Genomic DNA, 19,390 nt, shown 5'->3' with positions numbered 1-19,390 from the left:
CTGGGTTTGTTTTGGTTTCTGACTTTTCCGTCTGACCGGTTCTCTAATATCTGATGATCCTTGACCATCCTTTCTAATGGTAATTAGAAACAATCTTTGTGCGAGACTTTGAAAGGACATAAGCAATAGTTGAGAGTCAACAACCATAAAGCACAGATTAACTCAACACACCTCCTAACACACAACTAAAAAAGATACTATTCGGCTGGTCTCTTTAACGCTAGGCTCCAACCCCTAAGGGAGCCGGCGGCGCACCCCCCCCCCCCTCCCACTCCATCCCAGGGTGCCTTGCGCGGCGCGCCGACCCGCCCCCATCCCAGAGCGCCTTGCGCGGCGGCCTCGCTCCCAGTGGGCTCCGTGCGCGCGCGGGCGCCGGAACGTGCTCCCGCGTGGTTGCCCCACCCACTTCGGCCTTGTCTTTGCCGCCGCTGGGAGTTGAAGTTCCCGCCGGGTCGCGACTGGGTGAGAGCGATGCTGCCCGGCCCGCCTCGGCTCTGAGGAGAGAGGAGCAGCCCAGGCCCCTCGCAGCTTGCTGACGGCGCCGCGCCCCGCCAGCCATGTCCACGGGGTTCTCCTTCGGGACCAGCACGCTGGGCTCCACCACCGTAGCCGCCGGCGGGACCGGCGCAGGCGGCGGTTTCTCCTTCGGGACTGGGGCGTCTAGGTAACCGCCCGTCCTCGCCTTCCCGGCCCAGGGCCTCCCCTCGTCGCTCCAGTGGATGGACCTGTCCCTCCCCCTTCCCTCCCTGTCCCCTGGCTTCCTTCCTGGGAGGCCTGGAAGAGCAATACATGCCCAGGGCCGGCTTCGAAGTCCTGCCTTTCAGAGCCCTGACGGCCCCCCCCCCTCCCCGGCGGCCCGGTCGGCAGGAGGGCAGGTGGGCTTGGGGTTGTGAGGTCCCCAGAGTTCACGGTGGTTCACGTTCGCGCCTTGTTCCTACTGGCGTGAGGGCGGGGGAAGGGTCTGGCTGCGTGGAAGGGCCTGGGATGTCACGCCGAGCCCTAGCAGTGTGGCAGCCCGAGGCACAGGGAAAGGGAAAGGGATGGACGACATTGGGGCTTTCTCTGGGGTTTTAGAAAAAAATACAGCTAATAGAAAATTTTAAGGACAGTTAAAAGTGTCTCCCCGAGAATTCAGATTCCGTTGCAGGATATACGGTTTGGGACGTTCCAGTGCTTACTGATTTCGTGGTATTTTAAGGGCGCTCAGGTCTTTGTAACCTCATGGGACCCTCGTCTTTGTTATTGTCGTTTCTTGCTTTAAACCCCTTTTTTACAGCATTTATGGGCGATGAGTTTGAACATGGTGTGCAGATTAGTGGACGCGAGTGAGCGTGTGTTGTCGTGCCTCACATTGTCTTCTACTCACATGGAGAAGTGTCGTGTGTTTCTCGTGTTCGTGGCACCTGCTAAACCACCAGTTCAGATGGAGGCGAAATACAGCTAGCAGAGGGCCAGAGACCATTAAAATGGTTAGAGGGGCGCCTGGGTGGCTCAGTCGGTTAAGCGTCCGGCTTCGGCTCAGGTCATGATCTCACGGTTGGTGGGTTCGAGCCCCGTGTCGGGCTCTGTGCTAACAGTTAGCTCAGAGCCTGGAACCTGCTTCAGATTCTGTGTCTCCCTCTCTCTCTGCCCCTCCCCTACTCGCGCTGTCTGTCTGTCTCTCTCTCAAAAATAAAAAAACAAAAAATGGTTAGAGATCGTTGTCGTGATGAGAGATGTAATCTTGAGAACTCAGTCTTTTTAAGGTAAACGTGAAGGAGTTGGTTAAATCGAGAAGAAGGCCTAGAAAGCGCTACAAGGTGTTTTGAGAAGTTTGAGGAATGCAGTTGTAGATTAAAAGGGCAAACGTAACCTCCCTTGTGTTAAAAAACAAGGGGCTAGGTGGGATGGAGGGTGGGCACAGACTACAGAGTCAAGTATAAAATCTGGGAGTCTTCTTTCCTTGAATACCTCCTTTTCTCTCACTCTTTGCACACTTAATCAGCAAGGCCTGATAATGTTAATTATTCTGTTTCCATTTGCTTCATGTCCAGTTGCTGCCAGCCTGTTGCAGGCACTGGTCATTCAGGGAACATGTGTTTATTGAACACACTCCGATAGAGGAGGCTCTGTTTTAGGGGGGCAGATAAATAAGAGTTCTGCTCTCCTAAAATCCTTGTGGTTTCTTCCAGCTTTGCCACCCACGACCCTTCTCAGGAGTGATGAAAACTATACTGTCCTTTCCTACTTAGATTGGTTCAATGGGATCCCAGTTGATGTCTCAAAAATCTACTTTGATGTCCATCTTTGTTTTTTACATTAAAGCCAGATGATTTTTTAAAATTCCAATTGCCTCCCTTTAATGATTTTTTATTATCCTTGGAATGAAGTAAAAATAAATCTAAACCCTAATCCGCAAGACCCAGATAATCTGGAATCTATTCAGACTCATCCTGAGCCCATATTCTCCTCTTTTCAGCTTGCCTCTATCCAGTGATGCAGATCTATTAAAAAATTGTTTTCTATCACCGGCCAGTACAGGCATACAAGTAACTGAAGCTAAATTTCAAAGAAAGATACTTAACCCTTACCTAACCTGATGCACTTTGATATTTTCTGTTCTGTTCCATTTCATTATTTTTTAAATTAAAAATAAAATTTTAATGTTTATTTATGAGAAAGAGGAGAGAGAGAGTGAGAGAGTGGAGGAGGGACAGAGAGAGGGAGACACAGAATACAAAGCAGGCAGGAGGCTCCAAGCTGTCAGCACAGAGCCTGACACGGCTTCAACTCAGTGGACCATGAGATCATGACCTGAGTTGAAGTCTGACAGTTAACTGACAGAGCCACCCAGGCCCCTCCATTTCAATTTTTAAAATGCTGGTTGTGATCTACTACTAAATTGATGTTCTACTTCAATGGGTCCTAATCTTAGTTTGAAAACACTGCTGTAGCCACCTGGGCGTTTTCTTAGTTCCTCAGGTGGGTGTGGCCAAACTCCTTCCCACTTGGGTCAGTTCCCACTGCTTGGAATTGCCCAACCACCTCCTACCTTGGGTGCCAGGCTAGTGTCTACCTTTGGGTCTCAAATGTTTACCTATCCAGAGAGGGCTCTTTAGACCTGCAAGCATAGAGGATGTTTCCATCCTGACAGTACCCTGTAATACAGGTTGTAATCAGTTCATTACATGTTTTGTTGACTTATTTATTTTCTTAAAAATTTTTTAAAATATTTTTTATTTATTTTTGAGAGACAACGCGAGCAGGGGAGGGTCAGAGAGAGAGAGGGAGACACAATCCGAAGCAGGCTCCAGGCTCTGAGCTGTCAGCACAGAGCCCCACATGGGGCTTGAACCCATGAGCCGTGAGAACATGACCTGAGCCAAAGCCAGACGCTCAACCGACTGAGCCACCCAGGCACCCCATTATTTTCTGATTCCAGCAATAGAATGGAAGCCCCATGAGGGCGAAGACCATTTCATACTGTTTTTTTCAGTAGATACTTGGAGCTCAGTACATATTTTATGAGTGAATGAATGATTGATTCATTTTCTCACTGGAAACTTCCTGAAGCCAGGATCTGAGTCTTATTTACCACTCTGTCTTCAGACCCTGTGACAGCTCCTGGCACATGAAAAGGATTTTCGTAAATCCTTGTTGAATGACTAAGGAAAGGAATGGTTGTAGTGAACTGGAAACATGTGCACGGTCTTGAGAAGGGCTTAGATAAATGAACAGAGAGACAGTGACTTCTGTTTGGTAGGGTACCGGTTTGAAGGCCTGACCCCCCCTAGTGCCATCTAGTGATTTGGTCTCTTTAGGTGAATCATTTTAGCGAAGTTACTGTCCAAACCTCAGTTCCCACATCTGGAAAAGGGGTATAGTATATTTACCTCACAGAGTTGTTGAATCAGATAAAGCATGTAAATTATTTAGCATCATATCTGGCACTTGGGAATGCTCAGTAAATGTTACCTCCTAAGTCCACATTAGGGCATGCTGGAGAAGTGAAAAGAATGTTCCTGACCTGCTGGCATCAACTTGGCTTTTCTTGAACACATTTTAAAGAGTCACTGGCAGATAATACTAGGTTGAGGCAAAAATTTGTCGTGTCTGGGGTGGCTTTTGTTTTTCATCAAGTAAATTTCTCTGCCACAGGGAACTTTGTCTTTTGCTTTTCTGAGTAAGAAGATACCACTTTGATGTATTTCTCTGGTAATGTTTTCAAATTTAGTTAAGAAACACTTCATTGTTTCTTCAGTTACCCAGAAATTTTATGTATTTTAATTATCTAAAAATACATACTTTCACTGTACATCTTTTGTATAATTATGGAATGGCAGTAAAACCAAATGGGATCACTGACTTATTTGGGAGACAGGGGAGTATAACAACCATTTTCTTAATTTGATGTTTTGCAAAATTTGTCAATAGTGCTTATTTAAATACCATTTTAAAAAGTGTTTATTTTGCAAAGAGAACAAGTGCATGCACCGGGGTGGGGGGTGGCAGGGAGAGAGAGGGAGAGAGAATCCCAAGCAGGCCCCAAGGGAGCCTGACACCTGGCTTGAACTCCCAAGCCACAAGATCGTGACTGGAGCTGAAATCAAAGAGTCGGACACTTAAGTGAGCCACCCAGGGCTCCCTAGAATACCTTCTTAATTCAGTTGATTAAATGTTTAAGACTTGTGCTTTGTTGGTGAAACCTTGCAGCCTTGTTCTGTCAGCCTTCTGTACTTTATACCTGGGACACACGCACACCTGTGCTCATAGAAATTATTTTAAAATCAGTGATAAATTAAGAAAGAGGTTATAGTCTTTTCTTCCTACTCAGTGTTGATGACTGATTTCAAGTTCTTCTTCCTTAGTAAGCTCTTCTCTATTCCCCTCACAGTGATTAACTGGCATAATACCTTGTACATAATGTGTTTAGTTGAATTTATAAGTGTTTCTTATGATGACAGTAGTAACATTTATTGAGTGAAGTTAATTTGCCAATCTCTTAGTCTTTGCAAAAAAATCTGCTAAGTGGGCACTGATATTCCCATTTTGCAGATGAGGAAATAGAGAATCATAAAAGCTAACTAATGTCACACAGGTATGGGGACTCTGGGGTGCTGGGACTGGAACCCAGCCTTAATGCTACCGCCTTCTTAAATTGAAACGTCCCATATTTTTAAACGTTTTAAAACTGACCTTGGCTTCTCTTATGGTGATTATATGTCTGTATGGAAGGTGAGGGAGAAGTAATAAAGGTATGTATATAGGATGAATGGAGCTCCCATTGTTACATTAGATATTCTCTCCTAATTCTCCTACACAAATTTTGATGTGGCTGATTGTCAAGATTTTATGTTTATTTTCATAATTTGCTCTCCCATCCCTAGATAGCAAATTTGAGCCCCTGAGTTTTGATAAGAACAGTTGAAGGTTGTGAACTCTGTTCACATCGCTTGTTATTATCGGCTATTCTTTTTAAGCTTCAAAAACTCTGAAGAGGATTTCTGCTGATGAACACAATCTGGATAGAGGGTATACTTGCTTTCCGTTTTACTCTTGTCGGGTTACCTTTGGTCCTTTTCCTCTTCTCACCCTCCCATCCCCAGCTCTTACTGCTGTCTTGGTGGCAAGATAACGGACTCCTCGCTCCCCTCACCCCAACTCCATGAACAGGGTAATACAGCAATAGAGCGGTAGTGAAGACCACTTAGAGTAACTTTTCTGTATCTGGGAACGTTATTTTCCTTTGTTATTAGTAGTTGGGGAAGAACAAATGCATTTAGAAATGTGAACTGTCCATGAGTCACTGAAGAAAATGATCCACATTCATAAGATTTCCCTATGGCTATTTAAAAGTATGCTGGCCCTTTTTTTTTTTTTTTTTTGATAGATTGAGAAAGACAGTGTGAGCAAGGGAGGGGCAGAGCGAGAGGGAGACACCGAACTCGAAGCCGGGCTCCAGGCTCTGCAGGCTCAGAGCTGTCAGCACAGAGCCCAGTGTGGGACTCAAACTCAAATCGTGAGATCGTGTCCCTAGCCAAAGTTGGACCCGTAACCAACTGAGCCACCCAGGCACCCCCAAAATATGCTAGCTTTCAATAAAACTTCTTTCTGAAAGCAGAATATGTGTGATACTGTTTATGACTACTTGGAATCGGAAATGCTAATTGCTGTGGATTATGCTTTTTTTTTTGAAGACCAGTATTGTATCTTAATAGAATAGAAAATATGCTACATTTAAAAATAAGAGAGAGAGAGAGAGAATTTAAAATTGAGAGAGAGAAGGAAGAGGGTAGAGGTAAAGAGAGACACAGAATCCAAAGCAGGCTCTGCACTGTCAGCACAGAGCCTGTTGTGGGGTTCAAACTCATAAACTATGAGATCATGACCTGAGCTGAAGTCACACGCTTAACTGACCAAGTCCCCTGGGGTACCTTCCCCTGTTATGTTTAAGGCTACTTTTAGATGTGACTTATTTTTTTTAATTTTTTTTTAATGTTTTTATTTATTTTTGATACAGAGAGGGACAGAGCATGAGAGGGGGAGGGGCAGAGAGAGAAGGAGACACAGAACCAGAAGCAGGCTCCAAGCTCTGAGCTAGCTGTCAGCACAGAGCCCTACGCGGGGCTTCGAACCCACGAACATGAGATCTGACCTGAACCGAAGTCAGTGGCTTAACCGACTGAGTCACCCAGGCACCCAGATGTTTTTTTTTTAATGTTTTATTTATTTTTGATACAGAGAGAGACAGGCATGAGAGGGGGAGGGGCAGAGAGAAGGAGACACAGAACCGGAAGCAGGCTCCAGGCTCTGAGCTAGCTGTCAGCACAGAGCCTGACGCGGGGCTCGAACCCACGAACGTGAGATCTGACCTGAGCTGAAGCCGGAGGTTCAACCTACTGAGCCACCCAGACGCCCCAAGATGTGACTTATTTTTAAAGAGAACAGGAAAATAAATTTGAGTTTGGTGGGCTAAAATAGTTCCTTTTCTATTCTATGGAGGCATGCTGCATATGTTAAATGAAAGAAGGTAATAAACCTTGAACTTTTATTTTTCTTAAAGAAATACTGGCTCTAGTAGACTTTTGTTTTTTGTTTTTTGTAACAAGTAACCCTTCGGTGGGGCTCAATTTTGGAACTCTTGGAAGCACCGCCACTCCTGCAACCACATCTGCTTCCTCGGGTGGTTTTGGAACCGGGCTCTTTGGACCGAAATCTACTACTGGCTTCACTCTGGGAGGAACAAATGCAGGTAAGCAGGATTGTCACGGTTGCAGGGAGTGGGTGTGGGCTGTTTGTTTTCAAGTTCTGTTCTCTGTCTCTTCCCTTTACAAGGATTGTCATTGGTGACCGAGCTACAAAATGGTAAATACTAACATGAAAAAACATATCAGGACGTGGAATTAAGGACCAGTGATAGGCCCCGCTTGGTTATAATCTATTTTTGTATAAAGAAAGAAAACCTACACATTTAAAGGATTAAATAAGATCTCTTTTAAGAAAATTATTTTTTAGTAAGAGGGTATAGCTCTTTAAATATAGTGAACTAAAGTAACTTAATTTTTATATTAGATTATGTAATGCAGCATTTTACCTTAGTCAAGATAACTTTACCTATTTCGACTTAATTGAGCATATGTGGGACAGTTAGCATCTATCTTACTATAATATTATAATTTACCTTCCTAAGAGATGTTTTACGTTTTTGTATTATTAAACAATTGTTTCACTCAGAAAAGGGCAAGAGTTCAAGGTTTCTGGTAGGCATTTCAATAATAAAAAGTTGTTTGTTTTTTAATACTCATGGGTATTTATTTTATTGAGTTAAAAATAGGTTTCACTGGTACTACCATTTAAAAAGTTTACTTCCTTATTGACTTTTTATTCTCTACCCTCAGGGCCTCTTGGTCTCTGTTTCCACCTTTTGCTTTGACCTCCCAGCTTTGATTGCAGCTTTTCACAGCCCTACGTAGAACATGTAAGAACTGCAGGAGTACATGGGAGACCAGCCAGTGAGCGTCCTGAGATCGCTTGGTGGCCAGTGTTTTGCTTGGCGTTGCTTTTTTTTCCTCCTTGCCTAATTTTGGTATAAGCAGTAGTTGTTTGCATTTTATAAATTTTATTCCCTAATAATCAAAATTATATACAGTTTATAATATGAAAACCAGTGCTGTAGGAAGAATGCTTGTGTTAGTGGTTATGGTGGAAGATACTGGTCATCTGAGTAGTGTTATTACACCCTAAAGATGGATCCCAGTCTGCCCTTGTGATATACCCCAAATTGCCATCTTCCACTGACGAATTAAATTTTATTTCTCTTTTTGTCCACAGGAATAGCAACAACTATAACTACAGGATTAACTCTGGGTAAGAAGTTTTGAGGGAAGATGCCGGGTCTGTGGTTTTCTACCCTTCTCAGTGTCTCACAGAGCTCAGGCAGAGAAGGAAGCATGGGAGAAACCTGACACGGATCCCAGTTACCGACTCATCACAGGACCTTTCAGTATTGGAGGGTTTTAAAAAGTCAGTTACTGTTAAATCAGAACAGAAGCTTTAAATACAGAAATGGTTTTTCTGTGGAAATTTCACATTACAGTTTGCAGTTATTTGAATCCTTGTAATGAAAAAAGCACCACACTATAGGTCAGAAGTCTTGGAATTAAACCCTGCTTGCACCTCCAAATCCTTGTGAGGGCTTAGGTAGTCATGTAGTATCTGGCGGCTTTTAGTTATTTCTAAAGGGAAGGTATCGGACTAAAAAGGTTTTGGCTTCCCTTTCGACTCAACAAATATGCTAGTTCTCTGTAGTGAAACACCAGACAGAACGTGAGTAACTAGGATGGCAGTTAATAATGTCAAAGGAAGTGAATGAGTTGAAAGGATAGTGAGGAGCCTCAATTAACATTAAATCTATTAATTAAAGTTAAACAAAAAAGTTGAAATAAATTAAAGATTGGTGGACTTTCCTCATTTGGATGCTACTCACCTGGTATCAATAGAAAGCATAAGATGTCTGTTTACTACCAGAGGTTTGGGCAGGATTGGCTTCACAGGCAAGCAGTTGGGTTCTTCTGTTTTCTGAGACTGTAGAACCCACACAGGATTTCAAAGCACTGGACTCTGGCAGGAGCTTCTGATTGTGGTAAGGATAGTCCAGAGGCTTCATTTCTGGCTTCTTTGTGCTCTCGGGAAGCCAAGATGCACGTGGTTCTACACTTCTCCATTTAATATTTTTAAGCAGTTTCTACTTCCTAACTGGGGGTCCTTAGATATACACGATGCTTTGAACATGTAGGATCAGCTGTTGGTGTGGTGATGGCCCTGGTGGTGAGCATGTGCTGGTGGCCTCAAGAACTACAGAGCGCATGAGCAAGGCATTCAGTGTGTTCCCAGGGGAAGGTGACAGGCGGGTGTAGTGGTATGTTCTTGTGCGATCTGATAAATGCTTTAACAGATGCATGAAAGGCACAGAGGAAGGAAGAGGAAGGAAAGAGTAGAAGTTTATTTGGGGGACAGGAAACATTCCTGATGGAGGAATGGGAAGTGCAAAGGCCCAATTATAAAGGGATCCAGGGAAATGAGAAAAATACTTGGTTCTTAGAGTTTAGGATACAGAGGGGGAATGGTACGGAGAAGGGGTCTGAGGAGCGGGTTGGGACAAGAAACGAAAGGTGGTATGTGTCAACCCTTTCAACTCTAGTGTAGAGATAGTAGAGAGCTAACGGGAGCCTTCAGTCAGGGAGAATCAGCAGGGCATTATTTTTGTTGGTATTCTCTCTTGTTTTTAAATTAACTGAATAATTCAGAGAATAGATAGAGGTTAGAAGGCCTGATGGCAAAGAGACAAATTAAGAGGTTATAATAGTTCTTGATGGGGGAGATGGCCTGAGCTAAGGTTTTTGAGGATGCTTATGATCCAGGGATATTTCTGTGGTAGAATTGGCAGGATTTGGGGCTAGTAGAATGCAGGAGAGACAAGAGACGATTGTGGTTTCTGGCACCACGAGCAACTGAGTGGACCGTGGCAGGGGATTTAGGAGTGTTGTCTAGGGAGGTGCGGAGGTACAGAGGTGCAGAAGGACAGCTAGGTAGAGTGAGGCAGGGGGGACTCCGGTAGGTGTAAATTTAGACCAGGTCTCTGTGGTTGAAATTCTGCAATTGTGAAGTAAGGAAGCAGGCCAGCGGCCATGGGCAGCATCATCTAAGAAGTGAACAGAGGAAGGAGATGGACAGAAGGAAACATGAATAGCGGGAGCGGACAGAAACACAGAAGAGGAAGCAGTAGAGAATGGTGGTTTAAATGCCCTTAGAGGGGAGGGATGTTTTCCTGCTGAGTATAAAGGAAGGGTAAATGCAATTTTAGGTAAATTTGGGCGTGGAGCTGAAATTGGATTTCAACATTATCACAGTGATTGGACTTTTTTGTTGTTGTTGCTTTGCTTAAATCACAGGACTGTCATTTAAGTATTCATTCTGATTTGGTCCTAACTTTTATATTTTACTCTTTCATGCATATACAAGAACATGTATCCTTGTTCTATCTGCAAAGCAGATAGACTCTCTTTTAGGGATCCTGATTGAAACTGGCGTAACACATACAGGGTGATGGTAAAATAGGATCTGTTTCCTTGTTTGACACAGGAGCACCAGCCACGACATCTGCATCTACAACAGGTTTCAGTCTGGGATTCAGTAAACCCGCCGCGTCTGCCACACCATTTGCTCTACCTATTACTTCTACCTCAGCCAGTGGGCTTACCCTTTCGTCTGCTCTGACGTCAACCCCTGCAGGTGAGGCAGAAGGGAAGAAGCCATTTGATGGTTGAATTCTCCTTTGTTTTGTGGTTAGTGAACATAGGTATCCACCTTTATTAAAGATAACTGCTGTTTTGGAATGTTTTTATTTCACAAACATTCGACAGTTTTGACCTAGTAAACTACTGATTTGTGAAGGTCATCATTGGTCCTTTGCAACAGGCCCCTCCATCTTGGAGGTTAGTGTCTATTTACAGAGCAAAGCAGGGACAGGGTGAGAGGCCAAATGTAAAATTATTAATATCCACTTTGTTTTCAAGGAGCATTTTGGTGACAGGGATGGATAAATAGTTTGCATAAACATTGCCTGGCTCAGGATTCATTCCATTTCAAAGGCGAAGTTGGTGTTCTGGATTAAAAAACTCCTTATTACTGTCTGGAATCAGTCACCTGATACCATTGTAGTATTGCCCAAAACTCATATTTCTGTCACTTGTTTTTGCTCTGAAAGTATTATTTCTCTTTATTCTTAGGTGTGTGTGTATGTATATATGTATAATTTCATCTTTAATGAGTAGTTTTTCCTAAGTGAATTTTATCATGGACATGAAGTGTTTTTGTTTTGCTTTGTTTTGTTTTTAGGAAGTGTTTATTTTCTCTGGTGTTCTTAGAAATGAAGCTTTACAATTTCAATTTTTATAGCATCTACAGGATTTACGCTAAACAACTTGGGCGGAACAACGGCCACAACCACTACTGCGTCGACCAGCCTATCTTTGGGGGGAGCCTTAGCTGGTTTGGGAGGCTCGCTTTTCCAGAGTTCGAATACAGCAACAGCAGGTGATTGGTGGTCTTTACTTTCAGAAATAGTAGATATATTGAAATTTACTTTATCTGTATTTCAGCCTTTTTTGAACAGATCATTTTATCTCTTTAACCTATAGATTTTTTGTTTAGTATGATACTGAATTAAAAAATAAAATGTTTCTTATACATAATTAGACATCTTAGCCATGTAGAAATACATTTTTCTGCTCCTTAATATTTTTATGTATTTATTTATTTAGGGCACATGAGCGGAAGAGGGGCAGAGAGAGAGAATCCCACTCCGTACTCAGCACAGAGCCTGACATGGGCCTTAATCTCATGACTGCAATATCATGACCTGAGCTGATCTCAAGATTTGGACACATCACCGTTTGAGCCACCCAGAGCCCCTCAATATTGACTAACTAGATAAGGAAGCAAAGAGGGACCTGTTTAAGGAGGAGTAAACTATTCTAGAGAAACTAGTCTTTTTAATGAAAGGCAGTTGCTTAATCTTGAATCATTTAGTATCTAAATTCACTGTAAGACAACTTAACCTTTTAAGCTCTGGCTGTAAGAAAGGCTTTCCATTAAACACATCAGGAAATGGTATTAGAATGTTTTGAAAGCAAAGTTTTAAAACACAAGTATTAAATTTATTAGTCAGATAAAATATTAAAGTAACAATTCACTTAACAGAAAGACTTCATGTTTTCTATCTTGGATTGATTTTTCATTCATGCTTATTTTGAAATTAGCCTTATATTAAGGATTCTACAAATGTTTCGAATATTAGGAGTATATAATAGAGGAAACTGTATATAATGCAATACAGTCATATACAGGAAAGCCAGTGGGGCTACGTGGAAGTTAGAAAAGCTCTCCTCTGACTTGAAGACCTTGTATAATTATCTCAGCAAAATTCAGAATCAGGAGTTTCTGTTTGGGGCGCCTAGGTGGTTCATTTGGTTAAGCGTCTGACTCTTGATGTCGGCTCAGGTTTTGATCTCCCAGTTGAGGGATCAAGCCCCATGTCCGGCTCTGTGCCAAGCATGGAAGTTATTTGGGATTCTTACCCTGCCCCTCCCCTGCTTGCGTTCTCTCTCTCTCTCTCTTAAAAAAGATTCTCTGTTTCCTGGGGTGCCTGGGTGGCTCAGTTGGTTGAGCGTCCGATTTCACCTCAGGTCATGATTTCATGATTTCTGTGCTGACAGCTCAGAGCCTGGAGCCTGCTTCGGATTCTGTGTCTCTCTGCCCCTCCCCCACTTATGTTCTGTCTCTTTCTCAAAAATAAATGAACATTAAAAAAATTAATAAAAAAGTCTCTGCTTCCTAACCTAATTTATGAGTTAGGGAAAATTGATAACATGTTGAAATCACAGAATTTCCAGTAATACATACATTCATTTATAATTATTTAATTTTCAGAAGTTTTGCTGAACACCTAACGTGTCTAGTAATCGGTGTGTGGGAGAGAGGAAGAAGTATGATCTGATGTTTGCTGTTAAAGTTATGGTTTTTTTTATGTCCTCTATTCAGAGACTAAATTTAATGAAGAAACTCTGGGTTAGTGGAAAAGAGAAAAGGAGGCCATCAAGATAACCTATAGAATTTATAGTGTTCAAGTTAGCTTTGATCTGTCAAATACTTATCCGTGTCACTATTGTCTACGCTTGTGGGTATTCAGAATGTCTTCTAAGAACCAAAGTCACTGGATGACTATAACATACACTTCCTTGCAGAATAAATATTTAAACATCTTTCCCAAAGATTCCTTGGAGAGAAAATACAAAAATAGTAGGGAAGGTAGAGCATTGTTTTTGTGTCTGCTAATGAGTTTTTAGGTCTGTTCTAATTTTTCTTACGCTCTAGACACACAACAGTGCTTAATTTATGGTTACCCTAACCTATAAAATTGTCATTCATTTAAAAAAAAGTAACATATACTTAGCTGTGTTTTTTCTCACACATTGCCAATATTTGAATCCAACTTTCAGTCTTCCTGTGCTCATACATCCTACTGTTTCCTGTTTTTAAAGTAAATAGCATTTTGTCCAAAAAGAACCACAGTTGTGTCAGCTTGGGAGTGCATGGACTTCTATGATTTACCAGTGCAGGTCTTTAAAATTTTGCTACTTGATTCACAAGCATACATTAATGATTTAACTAACTAAGTCTAGCCCCTTTAGTTCCTTTTGTCAGTGAGGTAGGATTTAAATAAGTGAATTCTTTTTTTTTTTTAAGTTTTATGAAAAGAACTTAGGAGTATGAAATTTTGATGATGTTTGAACTATAAGGCTTCCAACTATCAGTTCTTTAAATTTCATCAATGGTAAAATTATTTGCTTTAAATTAATACTGAAACCTCACAGATCATTACTGTTTTATTTATCTGTCCATCCCTAGCTTTACTGAGGTGTAGCTGAGAAATAAAATTGTAAGATATTTAAAGTGTAGAGCATGATGATTTGATATACACATATACGTTGTAAAAGGATTCAGCTATCAAGTTAATTCACACATCCAATACTAGGTAAATTTAAAAGTATACGATTTCAAAGCCTGATTGGAAGACATGAAGTATTCACCTGAAATTATGCTGGCTAAAACAGCTTTTGTAGAGAGGGTTTAAAAAACAACAAATAGAATGGGTTGCTCACATGTGTTGATTAGCATATACTCTCTGATCCCTCTGATAAAGAAAAATTGATACAGATCCATAAATACACAGAACAAAGTGATGGTGGTCAGAGTGGGTGGAGTAGGAGGATGGGCAAAATGGGCGAAGGGAAGTGGGAGGTACAGGCTTCCAGTTACGGACTGAATAAATCACAGGGATGAAAGGCACAGCATAGGGAATACAGTCAGTGGTACTGTAATAAGGTTGTATGTAGCTACACTTGTGGTGAATATAGCATAATGCGTAGGCTTGTCCTGTTACTACTGTACACCTGGTGCTGATGTGAGAGCTGTGTGGCAGCTACACTTAAAAAAATTACCTAAAAAGTAAAGAAATTAAAATTCTATCATCTAAACTACATATACTTTTGGATCCCAGCAAGACTCTCAGTTTTTGTTTAGAGCATTATTTGCTTTAAATTAATACTGATATCTTACAAATCATTACTATTTTATTTATCTGTTCATCCTAGCTTTACTGAGGTGTAGCTGAAATATAGAATTGTAAGATATTTAAAGTGTAGAGCATGATGATTTGAGCATTCTCCAGACTTGTTTCTTTTAATTTGCTTAAATCAAGAATGAACAAAAACCAGGATCCAACTTAAAAGCATTTGAGTGCTTTGGTCATTAAGGTGAAATTATAAAGACTTCGGGTGAATTTATAAATAATGTTTGGCTTATTTGTAGGACTTGGACAGAATGCTTTAGGCTTGACTTTGGGAACCACGACAGCCACTTCGACTGCTGGCAACGAAGGCCTTGGTGGTATAGATTTTAGTAGCTCGTCAGATAAAAAGAGTAAGTAACATTACTGTAATTTTTTGTTCTTATAGGAACTGAAATTTCTGGGTCTGGAAGATTGTTAGGTACATATTGCGTAGTGAAGTTTTCACTTTTAAATTTGTTTGCATTTTATTTCCCAAATTGTTCACATGGTATGTGTTTAATATTTTATTTTTGTAGAAAACTGAGATGTGTGTGCAAATGCCTTACGTAGCCATCTTAATGTGTGTATTAATATATATTCTTAAGTAAGGATCACAAACACATAGTTGACACTTGAACAACACCCTTTTTCCAATAAGTAGCAGTACCGTAAATGTGTTTTCTCTTCCTTATAATTTTATTAATAGCATTTTCTTGTTTCTAGCTTATCTTATTGTAAGAATACGGTATATAATACACATAACATACAAGTGTGTGTTAATTGTTTATGTTATTGGTAAAGCTTTGGGTCAGAAGTAGATTATTAGTTAAGTTTTGGAGGAGTCCAAAGTTATATGTGGATTTTCAGTTGCCTGTGAGGTTGGCACCCCGTAACCCCTGTGTTGTTCAAAGGTCAGCTGTATTGCTTTGTAACCAGTTTTTGTCATGTGTTCTATCAGAAGTATTTGTCAGTTCAGTAATTCCTTAGAAATATTTTAATGCAGCTTAATATCAATTTTATGAATGGTATATCATTAGCCATCATTCTATTATTAATATTTGTGTTTAAGTCTTCTATAGGAAGTATCACTGTTATTGGCCATCTTTATAGGGAGACGCAACAGAGTATTGTACTTTAAAGATGTACACTTGGGGCGCTTGGGTGGCCCGACCTCAGCTCAGGTCATGATCTCACGGTTTGTGGGTTCGAGTCTTGTGTTGGGCTCTGTGCTGACAGCTTAGAGTCTGGAACCCACTTCAGGTTCTGTATCTGTCTGTCTGTCTCTCTCTCTCTCTCTCTGTCTCTCTCTCTCTCTGCCCTTTCCTCGCTTGCACTCTTGTCTCTCTTTTCTCTTAAAGATAAATAAACGTTATTTAAAAAAAGACGTACACTTGATAGGGAGCCTGGGTGGCTCAATTGGTTAAGCATCTGACTTTGGCTCAGTGATGATCTCACGGTTTGTGGGTTTGAGCCCTGTGTTGGGCTCTGTGCTGACAGTTCAGAACCTGTAGCCTGCTTCAGAGTCTGTGTCTCCCTCTCTTTCTGACCCTCCCCTACTCACACTATCTCTGTCTCTCAAAAATAAATTAAAAAATAAATAAATAAACATTAAAAAAAATAAAGGATGTATACTCAAGCTTAGATCACCTGGGTTCAAATCTGCTCAACTATTTACAAGCTCTGTGACCTTATTCCAGTTATTTATCCCTCTGGCTTTAGTTTCTTTATCTGTAAAATGGGGCCAAAATAACAGTACCTACTTCGTGGTGTTGGTCTGAGGATATTACTGTTTATAAAACTTCAGCAGAGCCAGGCACGTAGTGAATGCTGTCTAGGTGTTTGCTATTATTATAAATTTTCATTCATATTTTCAGTTAATTTTTTAGGACAAATACCTAGAAACAATCATTGGTTTAGAGAGAGAGACACTTTTAGAGACTTAGTATATATTGTGAAATTACTTTCCAGAAAGGTTTTCCAATTTATTTCCCACCAGCCAGTATGAAAATGCCCTTCTTGCCATGCTCTTCCATGCTGAATATTCTTTTTAAAAATTGTCAATCCAGATTCATTTTCAAAAATGTTTTAGTGTTGTTGGTTCCATGTGTGTGATTTTTTTGTTTTGTTTTGCAATGTCTCTTCTGCCTCTGATGAAACCATGCTTCCCCAGGGTATATGCATGCATATTGCATTGAAGAATTTAAAACGAGGTAATGGATGAAGGTATAATTTACACTGTGTCCAGATGTGAGAATTTTTTGTTTTGGACATGGTTTTTATTGTAAAGAGATACTATGGTAGGGTGAAGTACTATCTAAAAAGTTGGCAAAATCTTTTTTTTTTTTTTTAAGTTTATTTTATTTTGAGAGTGAGAGAGCCCCTATGCACAGAGCTGAGGCAGGGCAGAGGGGGAGAGGGAGAGAGAAGGAATCCCAAGCAGGCTTGCACTTGATCTCACTGATCAGTGAGATCATGACCTGAGTTGAAATTAAGAGCTGAATGCTTAACCATTTGAGCCAGGTGCCCCAGGCAAAATCCTTTTAACTTTAGGAAATTCAGAATTATTTTTGTTTGATTGAAAATTGACTAATTTTTAAACATAGAGGTGTATCTCTTGTTTTTACTTAGTTTTCTTTGTAGCAACTTGATACTTAGAAAAAACCTTAGATATTTTAGCAGCTTATTTTTGTTTTACTCAGAGCAGCTTGGTATCTGACTACTTTTATGCATGAAGCTGTTTCTCTATTGTACTTGCTATTGGGCTCCACGTGAAAGAGCTGAGTGAGGCAAAGGAGTAGGAGAAGTGTAAGGAGTTAATCTCCCATCTTTTCCAGTGCCCTGCCGCCATCCCATCCTCTTACTCTGACACCGTAGTGAGAGCTGAACCAAAGGAGTATGTAGAATAAGTGTCCGGGACTTCATGCACCACGTCCAGTTCCCTTCAATCTGCTGTTCTGTGTCAAGGGATTCTTTTTTAATCTAAAGAATTTCTCTGCCTTTCTAGTAGCTCTATCAGCTAGCCTGGACCTGCATTATTGGGTTGAATCAGATGAAGAGTGCTAGGAAGCAAAGTTCTGTGAGGAGGGGCAGCCTGGAGCTAGACCGAGAGGTGAGGATGATCTTAGCTCTTCTGAAGATCTGCTGGAAGACCAGTGTAGCTACACAATAGGAAGATCAGATTCCAGAGGTCTGTGTGCCACCTTAAAGAGTTTCGCATTACACTGAGGACAGTTGAGACCTCTAGGGCTTTGATGTGGATCATATGACCTGAGATCTATGTTTGAGGAGGAGCATCAGGACATCCCTGTGGGAGAGGAAGTGCGGTGGGGTGGGGGGTGCGAGGACAGACGTGGGGTGCTATTAGAAAGCTGTGCCAGCAGCCCACTGGGGTCAGAGGGGCAAAGCCGGACACCTCCTCAGGGCCCATAGTAAGCTAAAAACAGGCCTGGGTTTTATAGATACGGGTTTGTCTGTATACGGACTTCTGTATATATGATAAAAATGGAATGTCAAAATAATATATTAGTCCAAATAAATATTTGGAAACAAAATTAAACCCTACTTTATATTACCATGTCTCATTAAATCGGAGACCCCCATCTGGAGGACGTGGGCACCAGTTTCAGAGATGGTAAACAGTGAACGAGAAAAATCTTAGCATCAGTAAAATACAAAATATGGAAAAATAAATTATAGTTGGATTAAAGACGTAAATAAGAGAAACCCCATGGACAAAGGCAGAAAGTCAATGACAATTTGGGACTAAAATGCTTGATTTCTAGATGCTTATGTTTTCACATCTTAACATCTGAAATTGAGATGTATCTTAAAGTTAAGATCTAATTTTAGAAATAGATACATGAAATACAATAGACAAAGAATTAAATACTTAATGTTGAAATACCTTTAGAAGCAATAAGAAAAATACCACAGAGACACAAATAGCCTGAATAGACTGTTCACAAAAGGAGAAATATACTTCTCTAACATTTGAAATATATTACATAGTACTGTCTATGATATATGAATTTCGATTCTAGTGAAGTGGCATTTTCCATTTAAATACTGGCATTGATTTTTTTAAAAAACATGTTCATTGAGAGTGTGATGGGAAAGGTACTTTTTTAAAATTTATTTTTCCTTTATTTTGAAAGAGTGAGCATGAGCAGTCTAGGGGCAGAAGGAAAGAAAAAGAATTTCAAACAGGCTCTGCTCTGTCATTGTGGAGCCCGATGTGGAGCTCGATCACACAATCCATGAGATCATCACCTGAGTGAAAATCAAGAGTCAGAGTCTTAACTGACTGACCCACCCAGGCACCTTGGAAAAGTACTCTTATTCATAGTAATTGGGAGGATAAATTGGAACAATTGTGTTAAAGGATCAGTTTGATAATTGTCAGAGGCTTTCCCTGGAAGAATCTTTGACTTATAAATTTCTCTTTTTTGGAATACAAATGAAGTAGGGAACAAATATTTGTAGATAAATATTGACTGTGGCATCATTGCTTATGTAGTGAATGCTCATGTTAAGAAGAGGGTTGGGTATAAAGATTCTGATACAATGATATGTTCTGTGGTCGTTTAAAATCATATAAGTTAAGAAAAATTGATTCAGTATCTAATGGATAGTTGATACCTGTCACAACACAGCATTTTATATACTGTTAAGTGAAACTGCAATACAATCTAAGTTTATTTTGGGAGTGTTTGCTGTATCATTGGATTTAATGAAATGTTT

General features: G+C 40.8%; 1 protein-coding gene across 2 annotated transcripts in view; it reads left to right on the top strand.

Moving 5' to 3' along the window:
• The first annotated feature begins 348 nt into the window (after window positions 1–348).
• The window catches only part of NUP58 (nucleoporin 58), a 50,984-nt gene continuing 31,942 nt past the window's right edge, over window positions 349–19,390 (top strand). Inside the window, exons 1-6 of one of the 2 annotated variants that reach the window (XM_029936938.1) lie at window positions 349–664; window positions 7,089–7,231; window positions 8,311–8,346; window positions 10,621–10,770; window positions 11,437–11,574; window positions 14,911–15,021. In XM_029936938.1, coding sequence (XP_029792798.1) covers window positions 558–664; window positions 7,089–7,231; window positions 8,311–8,346; window positions 10,621–10,770; window positions 11,437–11,574; window positions 14,911–15,021 — 685 coding nt within the window. In that variant the 5' untranslated portion in view covers window positions 349–557. The remainder of the gene's footprint in view (window positions 665–7,088; window positions 7,232–8,310; window positions 8,347–10,620; window positions 10,771–11,436; window positions 11,575–14,910; window positions 15,022–19,390) is intronic. The other variant, XM_029936939.1, reaches the window with a different exon arrangement.

This window comes from Suricata suricatta, chromosome 4, assembly GCF_006229205.1.
Source record: "Suricata suricatta isolate VVHF042 chromosome 4, meerkat_22Aug2017_6uvM2_HiC, whole genome shotgun sequence".
Lineage (NCBI taxonomy): Eukaryota > Metazoa > Chordata > Mammalia > Carnivora > Herpestidae > Suricata > Suricata suricatta.
The sequence above is the reverse complement of the archived record's forward strand: the minus strand, read 5'-3'. Positions and strand labels throughout refer to the sequence as shown.